This window comes from Bos indicus x Bos taurus, chromosome 26 (genome assembly GCF_003369695.1).
Source record: "Bos indicus x Bos taurus breed Angus x Brahman F1 hybrid chromosome 26, Bos_hybrid_MaternalHap_v2.0, whole genome shotgun sequence".
NCBI classification, from domain to species: Eukaryota; Metazoa; Chordata; class Mammalia; order Artiodactyla; family Bovidae; genus Bos; species Bos indicus x Bos taurus.
The window spans coordinates 16,705,024-16,723,383 of NC_040101.1; the positions used below are offsets into that span (position 1 = coordinate 16,705,024).

An 18,360-nucleotide genomic window follows, 5' to 3' on the forward strand; every position below is an offset into this window, starting at 1 on the left:
TCAGTCTTAGAGGTCTAATAAGCTGCTGTGCCCATTCTCCTCAAGGCTTAGAAAGCCACTTCTTCAGTTCAGAACTTCTGGATCTGGTGGCTGTTGTAAGGTTGCTTACCAGCATCAAGCTCTAGTCGATAAACCTCCAGGAAGTAGGATATTGTTCTTTTATTATGCATTTTTTCAATTGTACTCTGATAAATAGAAAAAGTGCATTTGTTTCACCCCACTCTTCAGCCCTCAGCGACTAAACAGCCCAGCCCAGCCCTGACACTTCAGAGTTGACACAATAAAGCAGAAGTGTTTAGTAAAGCAGATGTGTTGAGTACAGATCTTCCTTGGGTGTGTTGACTCAAGCCCTTGCGCTAAGTCAGCCCTACTCTCAAGGGTCCCAGGAAGAAAAGTCCGCCCATCCCACCCGGGCGACTTCGAAGGGGCTCACTAACGGCTTATCTTGCTTTGAGGGCGACCGCCCAAGGCCTTACTCCTACGGAGGGCCAAGCCCCGCGGGCGACCGTGGTCTTCCCCTCCGGTCCGGGGCATCACTTAGCGGAGGGAGCAGAGCAGCTCTTTCCTTCTTGCTTTCTCAAAGACCGAAGCGGGAGGCTGGACCGGCACTGGAACAGCAACACTGTTATTATTACTACTATTATTTTCTTAAGGGCTCGGGGCGGGGAGGGGAGCCGCAGCCCTCTCCGCAAGCCGCCGCACCTCGCTCGCTCGGGGACAAAAGCTCGGGCTGGCGGCGCAGCGGAGCGGGCGGCGCGTCCCCGTGGCCGCTGGACCCGGCGGGCCGGGCGGGCCCGGGAGGCGGGGAGGCGGGCCCCGCCCAGCTCCGGCCGCGGGCTGTCAGCGCTGCCGCGCCCCGCGGGTCCCCGCGTCCGCCGCGTCCCCGCCCGCCGGCCGCGCGGCGCCCAGGTGTCCTGCGGGAGGCGTCCCCGCGCGGCCAGCCGCCTCCGCTCGCGAGCGGCCGCGGGTGCGCCTCGTGCGTCTCGGAGAAATTTTCCTCCCCACGCCCTGGTGGGTGTCTCCGCCGCCCTCCCGGCTCCGGCTCCTGCTGCTTGAACCATGTCCGCCAGGGGTGAGTGGGGACCAGGTGGGCGCCGTCCACAGAGCCCCACAGCCGGGCCCGGCAGGTGCAGGAGGGCTGGGGGCTGCGAGAGCCGCGCCGGCCCCAACCCGGCCTGAAACTTTGGCATCGGGTCCCTGGGTTCTGGGCTGCGGGGGATAGGCGGGGCGGGGTGGGGGGGGCGGTCTTGGGGAGGGGGAGAGTGAAGGGGGGTGGAAGGAAGCCCTCGCCCTTGACCTTGATCCCCGGATGTGGGCGAAGTCTGAGGGCCAAGGTCGGTGTCCGGCTCACCTGTACTAGCTGCACGTCTGGGCTGGCAGGGCTTGGGGGATGGGCTCGCCGCTGCCCGCAGCGGCCTGGAGGGCTAGCCGGGAGGGAGGAAGAGGTTTTTTTGTTTTTTTTTTTCCTCCTTTCTTGTTACCATTTTGCAGCTTGATTATGGAAGGTATCCAGGGCTTGATGCAGTAAGATTTAAAGCTGCAGTGCTTACACCCTATTAAAAAAAAGTAAATTCCCTGCCTGTGCTCCTCTGTGCATGCATCTCCCCTCACCCCCAGAGAGTTTCTGCCTGGAGTGAAACGATTACGCTTATGGCAGGTGAAACTGGGCGAAAGAAAAAAAAAAAAATCAGAATTGCTTTTCAGGCGAGAGTGAAGGGAATGTATTCCTTTTTACCATCTGGAGCCAGTGGTGATGCTGAGAGACTGGGTTAGTCATAGCTCAGTGGCTGCTACTATGAGTGAAATATTAAAGAGATCAAGTCATTGTGCAGCTTGCCAGCAATGAAAACGAAGTGACTCGGTCGCTTTGCCATAAGCCTTTAAGGAAAATATTATTTTTAGAAAGTATATTTGCAAAGCAAGAATTATCACCCCTTTTGATACCCTGAAGCTTTAAGAGGAGTTGAAGAGTAATTTTTTTTTTTAAACACTGAAGGGTTAACCCTGCTTTTTGAGGGGAGTTTGGGTATTTAATAACATGTGTTGCTTAACTCAGTGCTGTTTTTCAAGGTTCATTCTGGGGCATATAATATATAAAATAAATTCTATCCAGAATGTTTAAACTCCTTTTTGAACACACTGGTCTTTGCTGAATATGGTTGGTTGGTTCCGTATCTGGAAATGGGGTGGTACCAGCTGGGTGGAGTGATAGAATTTACATTTGTAGATTTCAGGCTACAGAGGTGATATGGGACCCTGAGAAATTACCTGCCTAGTAATGTCTTAAAATTTGTGTGTGTTAGAGAAAGAAAAAAGAGGGTGGAGCAAATATAATTATAAGGGATTGGGTGTATGTGGGATCTTCAAAGTGATTCCAGCTGTATAATCACTGAATTGTGTTCTAAGATGGAAGCCCCTGGTCCTGAGTTCTGTCCTAAGTACAAGGAAGATGTGATTAGTTCTCATAGGTTGTAAAACTCTCTGTGATCAGAGTCCATCTCTGATGCAGTTTGCACCACTCAGAGACCTTAGTATACAAAACATTGCACACTGGAAGAGCCAAGTCACTACCGCAAACCTTGGTGCGTCCTAGAAAGAGCATCAGGTTCATTAGGTAACACCCCAGTTTCACCTGGTCTCTGGCCCCATCTATTCCAAGCTCTCTGTCTAGAGCTCTGGCTTGAGTCCTGGTTCATGATTTTGTTTTTGAACCTGGTTTCAAACATGATGATCTGGAGTTGGACATAAATCTTCACTCAATGGTCTTGCTTCCGCTTCAAACTCCATGTTGATAATCTTGTACTTAACAGTTTAAAAGTATGACTCATATTGCACGGGGAGAAAAAAACATGATAAGTATTAGTAACTGCATCCTTAGTATATGTTAGGTGCTTCACATGTATTACATCAGTTAGTCCTCTCAAACAGTGAATCAAGAGATACTCTTGATAATCAAGAGATACCTCTCCACTTCAAGGTGAAATTAACTGAGGTTTTGAGCAATTGTGTAACTTGCCTGAGCTCAAATGGTTGGTTGATGGAGGATCCTGATTTCTATCCAGGTCTGTCTGACTTCTGATTAGTGGAATGTCTAGTATAGTAGCTACTGAATTAAGCTCATGTGGAAAAATGTCTGTTTGCCATTTATTTTTTATGAAAAATATTTTCAGAACCGAATTTCACTATGCTTTTGTAATTCAGTATCTGCTCTCATTTCTAATCCTGAAAGTAGAGATAAGCTTTTATGGTTTTGTTATGTCCACTTAAATACCTAACTTATAATTAGGAAGGTCTTTAGATAGTGGGAAAGATAAATCTTATTTAAAAAATATATTAGCTTATTTCTAATATCTAGACTTGTAGGTTATAGTAAGGGTAAAATTTTTTTTTTAATTGAAAACACTGAAACTAATTGAACCTAATAAATAAATAATTTTATTAAAATATTTTAGAGTCAAAAATATTTTTAATTCATTTTCTCTTTAAGATATAAGGTGAGTACTAAAATTTGATTCATTAAATTAAACTAACAAAAGATATTCATAAATTCCATGGAAGGCCAGCTAAGACATTCCACATCTTGTGGTCTTTTAGAATATTATCATCAAAAACTTTTAACTTGGTGTCATATTTTTGCTACTAGAGACCAAAATGGAGCTATCATGTCTTCATTTTTGAATTGACAAACTGGAGAAAATTGTAGCACTTAGAATAGTGTTTCTAAATTTGGGAAGAATCATCCAGGTAACTTTTTTTAAAAGTGTAGATTCTCGGGCCTCATTCCAGGTCTAATGGGTTAAGTCTAGAGGTAGAGGCCAAACATCCATAAACTATGTGAAAAGCTCTCCAGGTAATTCTAAAAATCATTAGATTAGAACAGGGTCAAAGAATCATCTGGAGTATAGTATTGTTAAACATGCTGTTACCAGGGTTCTGCTTCAGGTCTACAGAATCGGAATATTCAGAGACAGGCCTGGAAATCTGAATTTTTAAACAAACTTCAGTTGATTCTTATGTACCAGCCATCTTGGGGGCTATTGAATTGAAGCTTGTTCCTTTTAATTCAGGGTTTTATATCATCCAGCAAGTTTTGGAAAAAGCTGTTTTTGAGTTATAAAAGTAATACAATAAAATTATCTATATATTAGTATAAGCATTAATGGATGTATTAAATATTTAAATTATAAAGTATTTTAGTAAAATTTCAAGCAGAAATATATTAAGTTAAAAATGAAAATTCACTATTTTTACTCCCTACAAAATCCTCAGAATTAAGCATGGCTAACAGTGCCTCTTATGGATCCTTTCTGGCATTTTCTATCTGATTAGATTTTGGTTCAGTTCGATAAATATGAAATACTTATTCAGTATAAGACACATGACAAACAGCAGGCACTATACACAGAAGAGATTGCTCATGAGGCTATTAGTTTTGCAGAAGCTTGAGTCTTGAGAAAATAGATCCAGATGTGTGAGGGCAGAGTCCATAGCACTGGCAGAGAAGTAACTCACAGTATGTATGCTCTAGCAATGTTAGATCAGTTTTGCTATCTGTTTTTAGAACTTAAAACTAGGAGCAACCTGGATGCTCACTCATCAGAGAATGCGTGACTAAATCATGGCTCATCCATATTGTAAACTGTTAAGCAGCTATTAGAAAGAGTGCGTTACGTCCCTTTGTGTCAGTCTGAAGTGATGGCTATAATACATTGTAAGTGAAAAGAGCAGTTTTAAGATTATATATATATAATGTATGATCTCAGTTCTATATATTGTGAAAAATCTCTAACTATGCCTATGAGTGTGTGCCAGGAGCATAGAGAAAATCATAGAGCAGTACACACCAAGCATTTAACAGTGGTTAAAAAAAGTCAAGGATAAAAAACGTTAGTCAAGGAGAGGGAGGGGAGAGAGTTGGCTTTCCTTTGAACATGTCTTTGTGTTGTTTGATAACAAGTAGATATAACTTTAAAAGATTGAGTTGTTGTTCAGTTGCCAAGTCATGTCCTCCTCTTTGCAACCCCATGGACCTCAGGATGCCAGGCTTCCCTGTCCTTCACCAGCTCCCAGAGTTTGCTCAAACTCATGTTTATTGATTGAGTCAGTGATGCTATCCAATCATCTCATCCTCTGTCACCCCCTTCTCCTCTTGCCCTCAATCTTTCCCAGCACTGAGAGGAACATCAAATAAATAAAAAAATGTTCATTTCATTTATTCATTCATTTATTCAAGTCAATGATGTAGATCTGCTTTCATTTATTCAACAAATAGATGTTACGTGCAGGCGATCAGTGACTAGGACACAGCATGCACCTTCAAGGAGCTCACAGTTCTGTGGGGGAGACAAATACATACACGCTATTTATAAAAGGATGTGCTGAGCGTGAGGGAGAGAGAGAGAAAGTGGGCTGGAGAGAGAGTTCTGATGATAATGAAGGGGTGACATCAAACGTAGCCATGGATAGTGAGGACCATGAGATCAGGTGAGGCTTCCTGAAGAAAGCAGGGATCTTCCTGGGAGAATGGCTATAGCCAGATGAAAAAGGATGATGGGGTGGAGGGAAAGTCTTTCCAGGGAGACTCAAGCATGAAAGAAACAGTTCTGTGTGTGCCAGCTTGGAAAGCACATAGGTCCAGAATGGTATGTTTGCTAGGAGAGGGGAGCCAGGTCTCAGTGGGGTGAGGAGGTGCGGTGGGCACTTTGTGGAAAGGTCGAGGAGGAAGACATTTTCATTTACGGAAGTGTGGTTCCAGGGAGCACGGTGGAGGGATGTCAGCAGTGGATGAGGGGTGTGCAGGAGGAGGGAAGAAGCGCCGGGCAGGGGGAGTGAGGGGAAGAGGAAATAAGGGAGGCTGAGTCTTCTCTGTCTTGTCCACAACTACGACTGCGGGAATGAGAGAGATGGTTGGGCATGGTCGGCCTCAAATGTCTTAATTTGGGCATGAGCAGCTCTGGCTGCAGAGTGAGCCGAGTCCCAGGCAGCCCCAGCTGAAAGGCAGAGAGGTGGTGAGGGCTGCCCACTCCAGTATTCTTGCTTGGGAAATCCCACGGACAGAGGAGCCTGGTGGGCTACAGTCCGTGGGGTCACAAAGAGTGGGGCATGACTGAGTACGCGTGCTAGCCAAGCCCTCTGCTGGACAGTGGCTCTTCCATAGGCCTGGGGCACAGAGGGACTCCAGGAATCAGAGCTGCGCTCATCTTTGCTGATGTCTTCTTCAGCTTCCAGCTACAGTAGGCTCAACAAACATGAATCTGCTAATCCGTTAAAGTGGAGACTTCCATTGCATTTCTTCTTTCTCTTACTTATTTCTGTAACTTTCTCTCTCTCTCTGTTATACCTCTAGTTGCATCCCTCTAACCTTTATCACTTTCTTTCACGGTGATGTTGCAATGATTAATGCACTAAGATGATTAGTACACTGGCTTGTTTGGTGTTATAGGGGGACCGATTCTGGCCTGAATTAGCTAGAGCTTTTCCTCTCTTTGAGTTCCAGAACTCTCAGCAATTTATTGAACTGAAATAGAAGGACAATATATTTGAAAGCCAAGTTTAGCCATTATAAATTTTGGTATTAAAAAAAATTAAACAACATCACACTGCACTCCTGGAAGTCATTTTCCACACTTAAATGAGTTCCAACTAAATAATTATATATATTTTTTTACATGAGAGAATTAGTTTTTTGTTTTTTATAATTTATTTTGGCTGCACTGGGTCTTCATTGCTGCACATGGGCTTTCTCTAGCTGCAGCGAGCCGGGACTGCTCTCTAGTTGCCGTGTGCGGGCTTCTCGTTGCGGTAGCTTCTCTTGTTGTGGAGCATGGGTTCTAGGGTGTGTGGGGTTCAGTTGTGGCTGTGGGTTCAGGAGTTGCAGCTCAAGGGCTCTGGAGCCCAGGCTCAGTAGTTGTGGCACATGGGCCGGCTTAGTTGCTGCACAGCGTGTGGCCTCTTCCAGGACCAGGAGGTGTGTATTCTTAAGTGATCCTATTTTTACATGCACATTACTAGTTCCCTCAGTTCTAGAGGGGAACAAAACAGCACTAATTCAGAGTGCCCTTTAAAATGGGAGATGAAATTTTGTAAAATGTATGAAATAATCTCTTTGAGATCGTAAATTAGTCTTCATCATCTTTTATGGGAGAAATGTTTCTTTTTTTATGAGCCTGTAGATTCAGGTTCTTCTCTAACTTGATTCACCCTTAATGTCTATTAGCATAGGTAGTACTGATCGTTTGATACAACTAGACATTTTGTGGCTCCATTCACAAGGGAAAGCTACTTTTTAAGTCCTGAACTGTGTGGTGCCATTATCTGCTTAATCCCTGGTTTCTGACTGTTCAGTAGCCAAATGAAAAAGAATGGGAGTGATCAGTATTTCACCCTGGTAAAGCAGCAGTCTCTTGGAATATCATCCATCCATCCTATAGACATCTATTCAACCTCCTTAGAGTTCATAATAAACATCATCAAATGAACAGCTGTATGTCTATTTTAAGTTTTATGATATCACTAGGAGTTGACTTGTTGCCTACATTATCTTCGTGTGGTGGGGTTGTTCTCTCTCTAAATGTGTAACACTAACTGGTTATAACAGCTCATGCCAAATAGCAGCTATTTCCTTCATTTTCCCTACAGTCTTCTTGATGTTTTTTTGAAGCTTTGTGGTCCTCTCCTGCAGCCCATCTTGGTGACATTGTGGCAAGGTTAAGAAGGTTCCTATGACTCTACCCCATGGATAGAGCAATCCCTGTGTTTCCCTTAGCTTCTCCTGGGGCACTTCCATTTTTAGCTCATGTTTCCTCCTCTACAAGTTAGGGAATGCTCTTTGCTGCCTTAGTAAATACCTCATGATTTAGAGCACAAACATCATCATTCTGTCACAGGCAGCAGCCTGAGGAGAAAACCAATTCACTTACAAACTGGAGAGGAAATTGCTGTGAGAGTAAAGAGTGGGGGAGTAGGAGGGGGAGATGGAGAAGGAGGGAAGGAGAGAGAGGGACAGAGAACATGAGAGCAATAGGGGATGGATGTAGATTAAACAAGACTATTAAAAATTGAGAATAGAGATATCAAGTTTGAGTAAAACAGATATTTGCTAGTGTAAGTTGAATTATCACATTTTTCTTTATTGAAAATGAAATAGAAACTATTGGAGTTGAAATTTATGTTAGATATACACAGGATTCCACAATTAAGAAAATACATACTTTTTTTTCTCTCCCTTCCCCCAAGAACAGAAATGCCAACTATTTATCTGAAAATTTCTTGGCAGCAAGCAAGGGTTAACTCATGCCCATTCAACCTTCTCCACTGATATTTAATCAGTTAATGTTTATTGAACCTCTTTTCTAGAGCAGCCAGATTTATTCTAAATCTATTCCTGAACTGATGATGCTAATAAATTAATGAAGTCATTTAACAAATATTTATTGAGCACTCTGGGGTGAGGACTGTCATGATTTTGAGGGAGAGAAATATTACAAGATGTTAGAATTTGTGATTGAATGAGGCTGGAGCAAATAAGGCTGATAGATATCTGTTGCTGACGTTTGATCTAACGTATGTGTTATCATCCAAATTGGGATACTCCTGTCTAAGACAAATTCTAAACCTGATGGAATACTGGGACACAGATATAGAGTGGGGCTGCTGCTGCTGCTGTCCTGCAAACTGGGCCTGTGCCCTTCCTAACTAGTAAAGTTTCCAGCCAGTATGTGTTTTAGTGTTAGCATGTTCCTCAGTCTCAAAGGATAGAATTTTTGTCAATATCTGATTATCTGTGTATAGTGTTAGCTATGTTGTATATTACCTACATGAAGATTTAACTTGACTCCTAGACTGGTCATCTCTTCCCCATCATTCCAGCACATTTCTGAGCAGTTTTCTCTCATGGGAAGTTGATATGCTCAGGTATAATTACCATTGTGCTTAGTCAGTCAGTGGTGTCCAACTCTCTGTGACCCCATGGACTGTAGCCCACCAGACTCCTCTGTCCATGCAGATTCTTCAGACAAGAATACTGGAGTGGGTTGCCATGCCCTTCTCCAGGGGATCTTCCCAACCCAGGTCTCCTGCATTGCAGGTAGATTCCTTACCATCTGAGCCACCAGGGAAGCCCAAGGATACTGGAGTGGGTAGCCTATCCCTTCTCCAGGGAAACTTCCTGACCCAAGAATCAAATCAGGGTCTCCTGCATTGCAGGTGGATTCTTTACCAGCTGAGCTATCAGGGAAGTCCATAATTACCATTATAGACTAACAATAACATTTGGTATGAAGCTAAACCCAAATGAATCTTTAGAAATTTTTAGAGTAATTCACATGATAGTTTTCTTCTACTGAGATAAATTATCTAGAGAAGGAAATGTTGCGTGCCTTTCATCCTCTATAGTCATTTAAAATGAGTGGCTCTGGGGATTTCCCTGGTGGTCCAGTGGTTTAGACTTCACCTTCCAATGCAGGGGGTGCAGGTTCGATCCCTGATTGGGAAGCTAAGATCCCACGTGCCTCATGGCCAAAAACTAAAGCATAAAACAAGAAATATTGTAACAATTTCAATAAAAAACTTTAAAAATGGTTCACATAAAAAATAATCTTTGAAAAATAGTAAAATTCGTGGCTCTGTTTCTTCTAGCTAGTGCAATTTCAAAGCATCTTTAGAATGTGTAGTCAACTCTACCTGTGGTTGTTCTTGGACTCACTACCTATTTGATGACTCTCAGTCAATGTATTTAAGATCTGTTTACCCAGTACATTCTATTACTTTATTGGAAAATTTATCTAATATGCATTTTCCAGTATAAAGAAATTGTCCGTATTTTGTTTTATAATTATTGGGTGGGCAAGTTCTTATTTAGTAGATGTACCCACGAAATCTTTTGTATTATTCAGTTCTACATTAGGATAAAAATGGAAGCAGAAATTGTGGGTCAAGCACCTCCAAATTACTTGCTGATGGATTAGAGGTCATATGATTTTGGTCCTTTGTTAGAAAATTTCTTCTTTAAGCTTGCATGAGGAAGAACTGTACATGCATAATTATTGTTATTCACATCTTAATAAATCAAAGTGCTTTATTCTGTGCTGTGTGTTCTTTTCGCCAGCTCTTTAACTTTATTGCATATGAGAATAATATTTGATGGTGTATATGTAATCATGTTGGAGTCAATTTATAAATAGTTTTTCCTAAAGAAAATACCCTCTAATACATTTTGCTTAAAACCATGTCTAAGGTCTTTACCCATGCTTTTCTTTCTCAACTTATCGAGAATTCTTTTTAAAAAAACTCATCCATAACAGGGTAGCCATCAGAGAACTGAATGCTAACAATGAAGGGAAATGAGGACAATGAAGTAAACAGCTATTTCTGTCTTTTAGCTCCAAATAGGAATGAACAGAAGGAGAGGAGTCCCAGAGTCTGGGGAAAGGAGGGTGGGGGGGGAAAGCCATCATTTTTCAAAGTTAAAAAAATGTAGAAAAGAAGTTTAGGTTGGCAGTCTCTAATGGCTTCTAGGGAGTTTTTTTTTTTTTTTCTTGTTCTGTGTAGAACAAGGGAATCTTTCTTTTGATTCATTTGAGCATTCAGGTGAGCAATGAACATGAATACCAGTGACGGTTTAGTTTTTTCACCAGTTCCGTAGCTGCTGTTTATTTTAGGAGAATCTATTCAGTGATTAGACACTTTACATAAACTATAGAGTTGGAGTTGTAAATAATGTATTCATTTTTTCTGGTCTTTCTGTAAGTATTAGCTGAACACCTGCTAAGTGCTCAGGTTCTTCCAGGTGTTGGAGTGGGATAGTCCCTTACCAAATAAACCTGTAATGGGACCAGTGGTAACAAAGTGCCATGAAGAAATAAAAAGGAGAGTAAGGAGGAGAGATGGAGAAGGCAATGGCACCCCACTCCAGTACTCTTGCCTGGAAAATCCCATGGATGGAGGAGCCTGCTAGGCTGCAGTCCATGGGGTCGCTAAGAGTAGGACATGACTGAGCGACTTCCCTTTCACTTTTCACTTTCATGCATTGGAGAAGGAAATGGCAACCCACTCCAGTGTTCTTGCCTGGAGAGTCCCAGGGACTGGGGAGCCTGGTGGGCTGCCGTCTCTGGGGTCGCACAGAGTCGGACACGACTGAAGTGACTTAGTAGTAGTAGTAAGGAGGAGAGAGGAAGTTGGGGAGATGAGAGACAAGGCAGGTGCTATTTTATTTGGGATGATAATGGAAGGCATCTTTGATAAAGTGATGGGTGAGCAGACCTGAAGGAAGTGAGAGGTCATGCAGATTCTGGTGGAAGGGTTTTCTAGGCAGTGAGATAAGCAGTGCAAAGGTGTTGAGGTCTATATTGTGTGTGTGTGAGGCCAGTGTGGCTGGATCAGGGACTGAAGGGGAGAGATGAAGTCACAGAGTTGGGCAGGGGGTGGTATGTCCGATTGGTCCTTGCAGGCCATGTGAGGGTTTGAGTTTCCCTGAGTGAGACTGAGTGAGTTAGGAGGTCTTTGGATAGTTGTGAGCAAAGTTGTGACATGATTTGATATAGTTTAAATGGATCACTCGGTCAACAATATAGAGAATAGATGACAGTGAATAAACATAGATGCAGGAAGACCAGTTAGGAGCTTATTGTAATGGTAGAAGATACCATGGAGAAGATAATGACTTAGACCAGGTGGTAGGAAAGTGGCTGGTGAGAAGTCAGTGGATTCTGGAAATCTTTCTAAGGAAGTGCTTTTTGGACTTGTGGATGGGAGAAAGCTTGGAGTAAAAGAAGGGGGAGAATTGTGAGTACTTCTTTTTTCTCAGCCCCTGGAAGGATAGAATGGGGAAGAGTGTTGCACAAGCAGGTTTGTGGGGTGGGAGAACCAAGTATTTTGGACATTTAAATTTGAGATGTTTCTTTTAGGTATTCTGAGGATATTTATTGTGTCCATTTTATAAAGAAAGAAAATGAGGCCTAGAGAAGCAAAGAACTTGCCTGATACCATCTAGCTGATAAGTGGTTGATCCAAGATTTAAATTCAGGCCAGAGTGTGTCTTATCCACCACAATGCTACCTCTTTACATTAGGCTGAAATACATGCCAGAAAAATAATGGATCTAGTTTTTTACTTCCTAATTATGATTTCTCCTTCTATAATTTTCTGCATTTTTAAACATGGCTTATGTTTAAGAGGGGGAAAAAAAATCAGTCACATTATCCCAAATTCTGCTATTTATTGGTGTTATCATTGTTAGCATTGCAAAAATGCTACTGAAATATGAAGAAGCATATTACAGCATTCATTCATTCATTCATTTGATCTGATGACTGAGTGCTTGTGATAAGCCAGACTTCAGGGTAATAATTGGCTCCTCCACCAGGGGCTTCCCTGGTGGCTCAGAGGTTAAAGCGTCTGCCTGCAGTGTGGGAGACCTGGGTTTGATCCCTGGGTTGGGAAGATCCCCTGGAGAAGGAAATGGCAACCCCACTCCAGTATGCTTGCCTGGAGAATCCCATGGATGGAGGAGCCTGGTGGGCTAGAGTCCACGGGGTTGCAAAGAGTCAGACACAACTGAGAGACTTTAAACATTAAACCACTAACAGAGCTCCCAGACTAATGAGATTAAAGGCATGTATCACCGACTCAACAGAAAAGACCCTGCTGCTGGGAGAGATTGAAGGCAGGAGGAGAAGGGGGCGATAGAGGATGAGATGGTTAGATGGCATCACCAACTCAGTGGACACAAGTTTGAGCAAGCTCTGGGAGTTGGTGATGGACAGGGAAGACTGGCGTGCTGCAGTCCATGGCGTTGCAGAGAGTTGGACATGACTCAGTGACTGAACTGAACTGAACAGAATGTTCAACACTGTGTGCCCAGTGGTGAAGGAGGGATGTACAAGGTGCTGCAGGAGCACAGAGGAGGGAGCTGGCTCCATCCTGACTGGAGGTGGGGCCAAAGTAGACTACAAAGCAAGTGATCCTGAAATGGGGCCTTAACCAATGAGTGCCAAGTGGCAGAGGTGCTGGAAAAGCATTTCAAACATAGGAAACAGCATGCTTTTACAATTTTAAAAATAGTAGTTAAGTATATGAAACATTAAGAACAAGACATTTGAGGTGAAATGTAACATAAAGGAGCAATATCAGGAAAATGAAAAACTACCCTGAGAAGAGATGTAAAGATTTAAGTCATTGAAGAGACCTACTATGCTCTTGGATAGCAAGACACCATATTGTAAGCACGTTCATTTTCCCTAAATCTCTCTGTAAAAGAAATGAAATCCCGATTAAAATGCCTACGGAATCTTTTTTTAGAGACATGGCAAAGTGATACTATTATCCATTTGCAAGATGCCTGTGTGTGCTCAGTCATGTCTGACTCTTTGTGACCCCATAGACTGTAGCTCGCCAGGCTCCTCTGTCTATGAGATTTTCCCAGCAAGAATTCTGGAGTGTGTTGCCACTTCCTCCTCCAGGGGATCTTCCTGACCCAGGGATCGAACCCATGTCTCTTACATTGGCAGGTGGGTTCTTTACCACTGAACGATTTAGGAAATTCTGAAAGAGAGGTGTAATTAAGGGAGTCTACCCTACCAGCTCTTAAGATGTAATATGAAACTATAATAATTAAAACAGATTGGAGAGAGAATAATGGAAAAAGATTATAGAGTACACTGAATGTACATATGCAATTTAGTTATAGTAAAGTGGCAATTTAAGATCATTGTGAGAAGAAAGATTCAATAAATGCTATGGGTACAACTGGCTATTTAGAAAAAAGAAATCTGGGCCCTTTAATTCTTACATACAGGCACACACAATTCCTAATGTATTAAATCATTAAGTGGAAAGTAAATGAAACAATAAGTGGTCCTAGAAGAAAACATAGGTGAATTTATAGCCCGAGGATGTTAGAAGATTCTTGACCTTTTCTACAGGATTCAAGGCTTAAAAGTCATTAAAGATAGATACATTTAACTACATGAAACTATGGAAGAGCCCAGCCTTCTGTCTTGTATCACACGGCCCCTGCAGGGCTGAATTGACCTGGCCATCTACACTGAGGAAGTCCAGACAGCAGAAGGGGCCAAAGAAGAGGCTGAGGTGGGCAAGGTGGGGGTGGGGGTACTACTGGGGCCTTTAGAGAGCGTGGCAAGTGCTTTGACAGTGTGAGTGTCGGGGTTCAGCTGAGGACCTCTCTGAAGTTTTACACTCTGCACAATGCAGGCTAGATAGATTCTGAGAATGGCCGTCACCCCTCGCTCCACAAACACAGAGGGAGGGTTTGCAGTACCAAATGTAGGGGTGCAGCGACGCGGACGGCAGAGCCCCACCGTGCAGAGGCCATGTTGGACGTCGGCTTGATAACCGGAACTGGAAGGCCATGGCCACTCCCACTCTTCCTGCTTTTCAGAACGTTGCCTTTCCTTAGGATAGTGACGGCTGTAGGAAAGGCACTACGTGGCCGTCCACTTTAAGGTTAATACTAGGCTGCCCAGTGACACTGGCTCACCCTTACCACAGAAAAGAGGGGACACGGTGGGTTGGTTGCACTCCTGCAGAAAAGGGGGCAGAGGAGCACTCGGAGCCAGGCTAGAACCGGCCGCCTAATGAACTCGTTTATCTCAGCCTTTTCTCCTCCCAGAGCCGAGCTGCCTAAGGTGATAAAGAATATTTACTTGGCGGGTATTCTGAACATTTGACTTAAGTGATCCTCCTGTTAGTGGTTCTTAGAGATTAGCCGGCCTGTTTCTCTGAATACCTTTGATTAAATCAGCGCTTGCTTGGAAGGCATCCTTTTGCCCTGGTTTCTCTGCTAATAAACACATTTTGAACTTGGTGGTAAACTCTACTCTTCCTCTAACAGTTATACTTCTTCCCCCCAGACTGTTTCATTTTAGTGTCTAATCCAGTGACACTGAACTGTGCAGAGTTGTCTGAGTGGCTCTAGCCTCTCGTGTTGTTCACTCACCAAGTCGTGTCCGACTCTTTGCCACCCCATGGACTGCAGCAGGCCAGGCCTCCCTGTCCTTCACTATCTCCCGGAGTTTGCCCAAGTTCATGTCCACTGAATCAGTGATGCCATCTAACCATCTCATCCTCTGTAGCCCCCGTCTCCTTCTGCCCTCAGTCTTTCCCAGCGTCAGGGTCCCAGCATCTTCTCCTAGGCTGTGAATTCTAGGAAGCCAGAGACCGAGTGTTGTAAGTGCATTCCCAGATCCTAGCTCCACCCCAGAACTGGAAGCTGAGTAGATATTTAATGAACAGTTACTGAGAGATTGGGAGAAGAAGGCTTACTGTCCATGAGATCCAAAGTCTGGTGGGATACTCAGACATATGAAGCAGGGTAGAGGAATTTCTCAGTCCTTTTGGTTGAACCCTTAAGTTGGACATGACTTGAAAGTTCATTTCCTCATGTGCCTCTGTTCTTAAGCCTGATCAAGGACACAGTTTTTCCTACTTGAAAAGGAGTGTTTGGCATGCACACTCTAACTCCGTCCTTTGTGTTCTTCAGTGGGCTGAGTTCTGGGAGGAGCAAAGCTAGACTCTGATGTGGTTGCTCTGATGGGCAGTTTCACCCCTCTTGCCCCTGCCTTTTGTATTCCTACACGGTAATGTGTACCCCAGGGACCCTGACCCTCTCCTCCCTTTACTCCTCATTCCCACCTGTCATGAGGCTGTGGGATGTGCAAGGATACTGGGGTGTAGGTTGGGTATGCTATTGTGTTGCCCACTGTACCTTTCGCTACAAATTAGTCCCCTCCAAAGTGTCCTTCAGCTATTTCCAAGAGTTTCCTAAGGTTTTGTCTCACATGTCTTATGTTTGGACAGCAAGCTTGGGTGCAACCCTGCTACCTTGGTGTAGACAACGTCCTTGAGCACTGCTGTTTTGCTGGGGCTTCTGGTCACCTCTTCCTCCCCCATCCAGTCTTGGCCATGATCTCCTTGAACTGGTTTGAGCTAAGCACTGCCAGAGGTGCTTTGCCAGAGTGTAACTGAGACCAAGATGTAACTTAGAAAACTAACTGAAAACTAAAAAGGTAAAAGCTTCTTTCATAATCCTAAGAGCTATAGCATCACTGTCCAGGGAAACTCTTTTGACTAACAGGAGATCAAACCAGTCAATCCTAAAGGAAATCAACACTGAATATTCCTTGGAAGGATTGATGCTGAAGCTGAAGCTCTAATACTTTGGCCACCTGATGGGAAGAGTAGACTCACTGGAGAAGACTCTAATGCTGGGAAAGACTGAAGGCAACAAGAGAAGAGGGCAGCAGAGGATGAGACAGTTAAATAGTATCACTAACTCAATGGATATGAATTTGAGCAAACTCTGGGAGACAGTGAAGGACAGACAGGGAAGCCTGGCGTGCTGCAGTCCATGGGGTTCAAAGACTTGGACACAACTTAGTGACTGAACAGCATTAACAACATACACATATGCTTAGATTTAAAATAACAGTTTAAGTAGCATAAATGAGAATGGAAAGGTCCTCATCCTCTGAAGTAACCATCATTACCAGTTTCTTGAGATTCTCTTCTTAAGAAAAGTTTTGTGTGTACTAGGACATTAAAATCAACCTATTACCTATAAAACAATGATCTACTTGCTTATTTACTTTAAAGAAAAAACAAATCTAGTTTGCCTTTTTTCACATAATGTATTGAAGTTGCTCTACCTTGGTTTCTACAGATATAGTTCACTTTTTATTTTTTTAATGACTGCACAGTGTTCATGAAGAAGGTTGTACCACACCTGATTTGATAGTCCTTTTTGATAGATACTTAGCTTATTGGCTTTTATACCTGCTGCTGCATTGAGCATCTTTGTGCATATATCTTATTGAGATTTTTAGAGCATGTTTATGGTTTAGTCGCTAAGTTGTGTCTGATTCTTGCGACCCTGTGGACTATCGCCTGCCAGTCTCCTCTATCCATGGGATTTTTCCAGGCAAGAATACTGGAGTGGGTTGCCATTTCCTTCTCCAGGAGATCTTCCTGACCCAGGGATTGAACCTGGGTGTCCAGCATTGCAGGGGGATGTGTTTCGAGATAGCCACAGGTGTTAGCTATAACTTTTAATGAGGCTTTACTGATGGTTCAGAGGAAATGGCGAGGGAGCGTGGTCCCCTGTGAGGCTGACTTCCTCTGGGCTCTCTCCTGTGTGTATCTCTTGCCTTGTGCTTGTTCAGTCTCTGCCCAGTAGGAACAGCTTGTTTCTCCAGCACTAGAAAATGTTACAGACATCTCCTTTATTTATATAAAGGGACAGACCACTTCTAGCCTAGAGGAAAAAAAAGAATATATATTTTTCCTTCCTTCATCTAAAGCCAACCTTGTTGCCTGTTGCAAGATTCATTTTCTCCAGAATGATCCATGGATTTTAGGATAAGATATTCACAAAACAGTCCAGTGCTGATACATTTCACAGAGGCTGGATTATTTATCCTTATTCATGATCACTCGTTACCCTCAGTTAAAAAATGAAACCTGAAAATTAATTCTCTTTAAGACCGAGTCCAAATCTCCCCACTTACAGATAATCAAATTGGCAGGCACTCCACAGGAGACAGTATATTCTAGTGGGAAGAGTTGGAGGAGGAGCTGGGAAACTGGAGTTGTACTGCAGCTCTGGTTCTCCAGCTGTCTGGTCGTGGGCACACCGTACAACAGACCCTGACCTTGGAGCCCCATTTCCTGTTCCCACCTGTTCCCTCCATGACCTTAGAAGACTCTTCTGCTACCAAGTCTTGAAATTAGAAATGAATTTCCAGATCAGATGATTCAGTTTTGGTTTGATTAAATTCCTGTGAGGCTTCACTCTTGGCTGGAGTTTCAGCAGGCAGGAGCAGAGATTAGCAGTGTCTTATGTAAGGCTACTTGGGCAAATGGGTTGGGAAGGGGCTGGCTGCCATCTCAAGTCATGGCATTAAAATTTTAGGCTGCTCTTGCCATTGCAAGCTGTGACTGCTGATTTCCTAGGAGAGCTGACAGAATTTCCAGGAAGCCTGTGGTGGGTTTGGTGTTCTGAAGCCAACAAATAAAAAAAAAGAGAGAGAAAATTTTGCTAGTGAAAGGAGAGCATTGTTTTTTTAGTTTGGTTGTTGTAAAATGTTTTTAATGATTCTGATAGCATATTCTGATCAAGGAGCCAGAGCCTAAAACTAACAGAAAGCCTACTTTACTCTTTGAAATGATCATATGTGATTCATTCGGTTGGTTGGATGAATTTATTTGGGAATTGACAGATAAAGCTTAATATAAGAATATCATATCTAACTTACAAGAGAATTTAAATACCATCTTTTGTATGGAGCAGAAAGAACTAGAAAAATATCAGTATCTTCTTTTTTTCCATGCCTCTTTTTGTTATTTCTG

The 18,360-nt window shown here is 43.2% G+C and overlaps 1 protein-coding gene across 4 annotated transcripts in view; it reads left to right on the forward strand.

The window, feature by feature from the left end:
* Positions 1-873: 873 nt before the first annotated feature.
* The window catches only part of ABLIM1 (actin binding LIM protein 1), a 329,063-nt gene continuing 311,576 nt past the window's right edge, over positions 874-18,360 (forward strand). Inside the window, exon 1 of one of the 4 annotated variants that reach the window (XM_027528374.1) lies at positions 874-1,072. In XM_027528374.1, coding sequence (XP_027384175.1) covers positions 1,060-1,072 — 13 coding nt within the window. In that variant the 5' untranslated portion in view covers positions 874-1,059. The remainder of the gene's footprint in view (positions 1,073-18,360) is intronic. The other 3 variants (XM_027528369.1, XM_027528376.1, XM_027528356.1) reach the window with 3 other exon arrangements.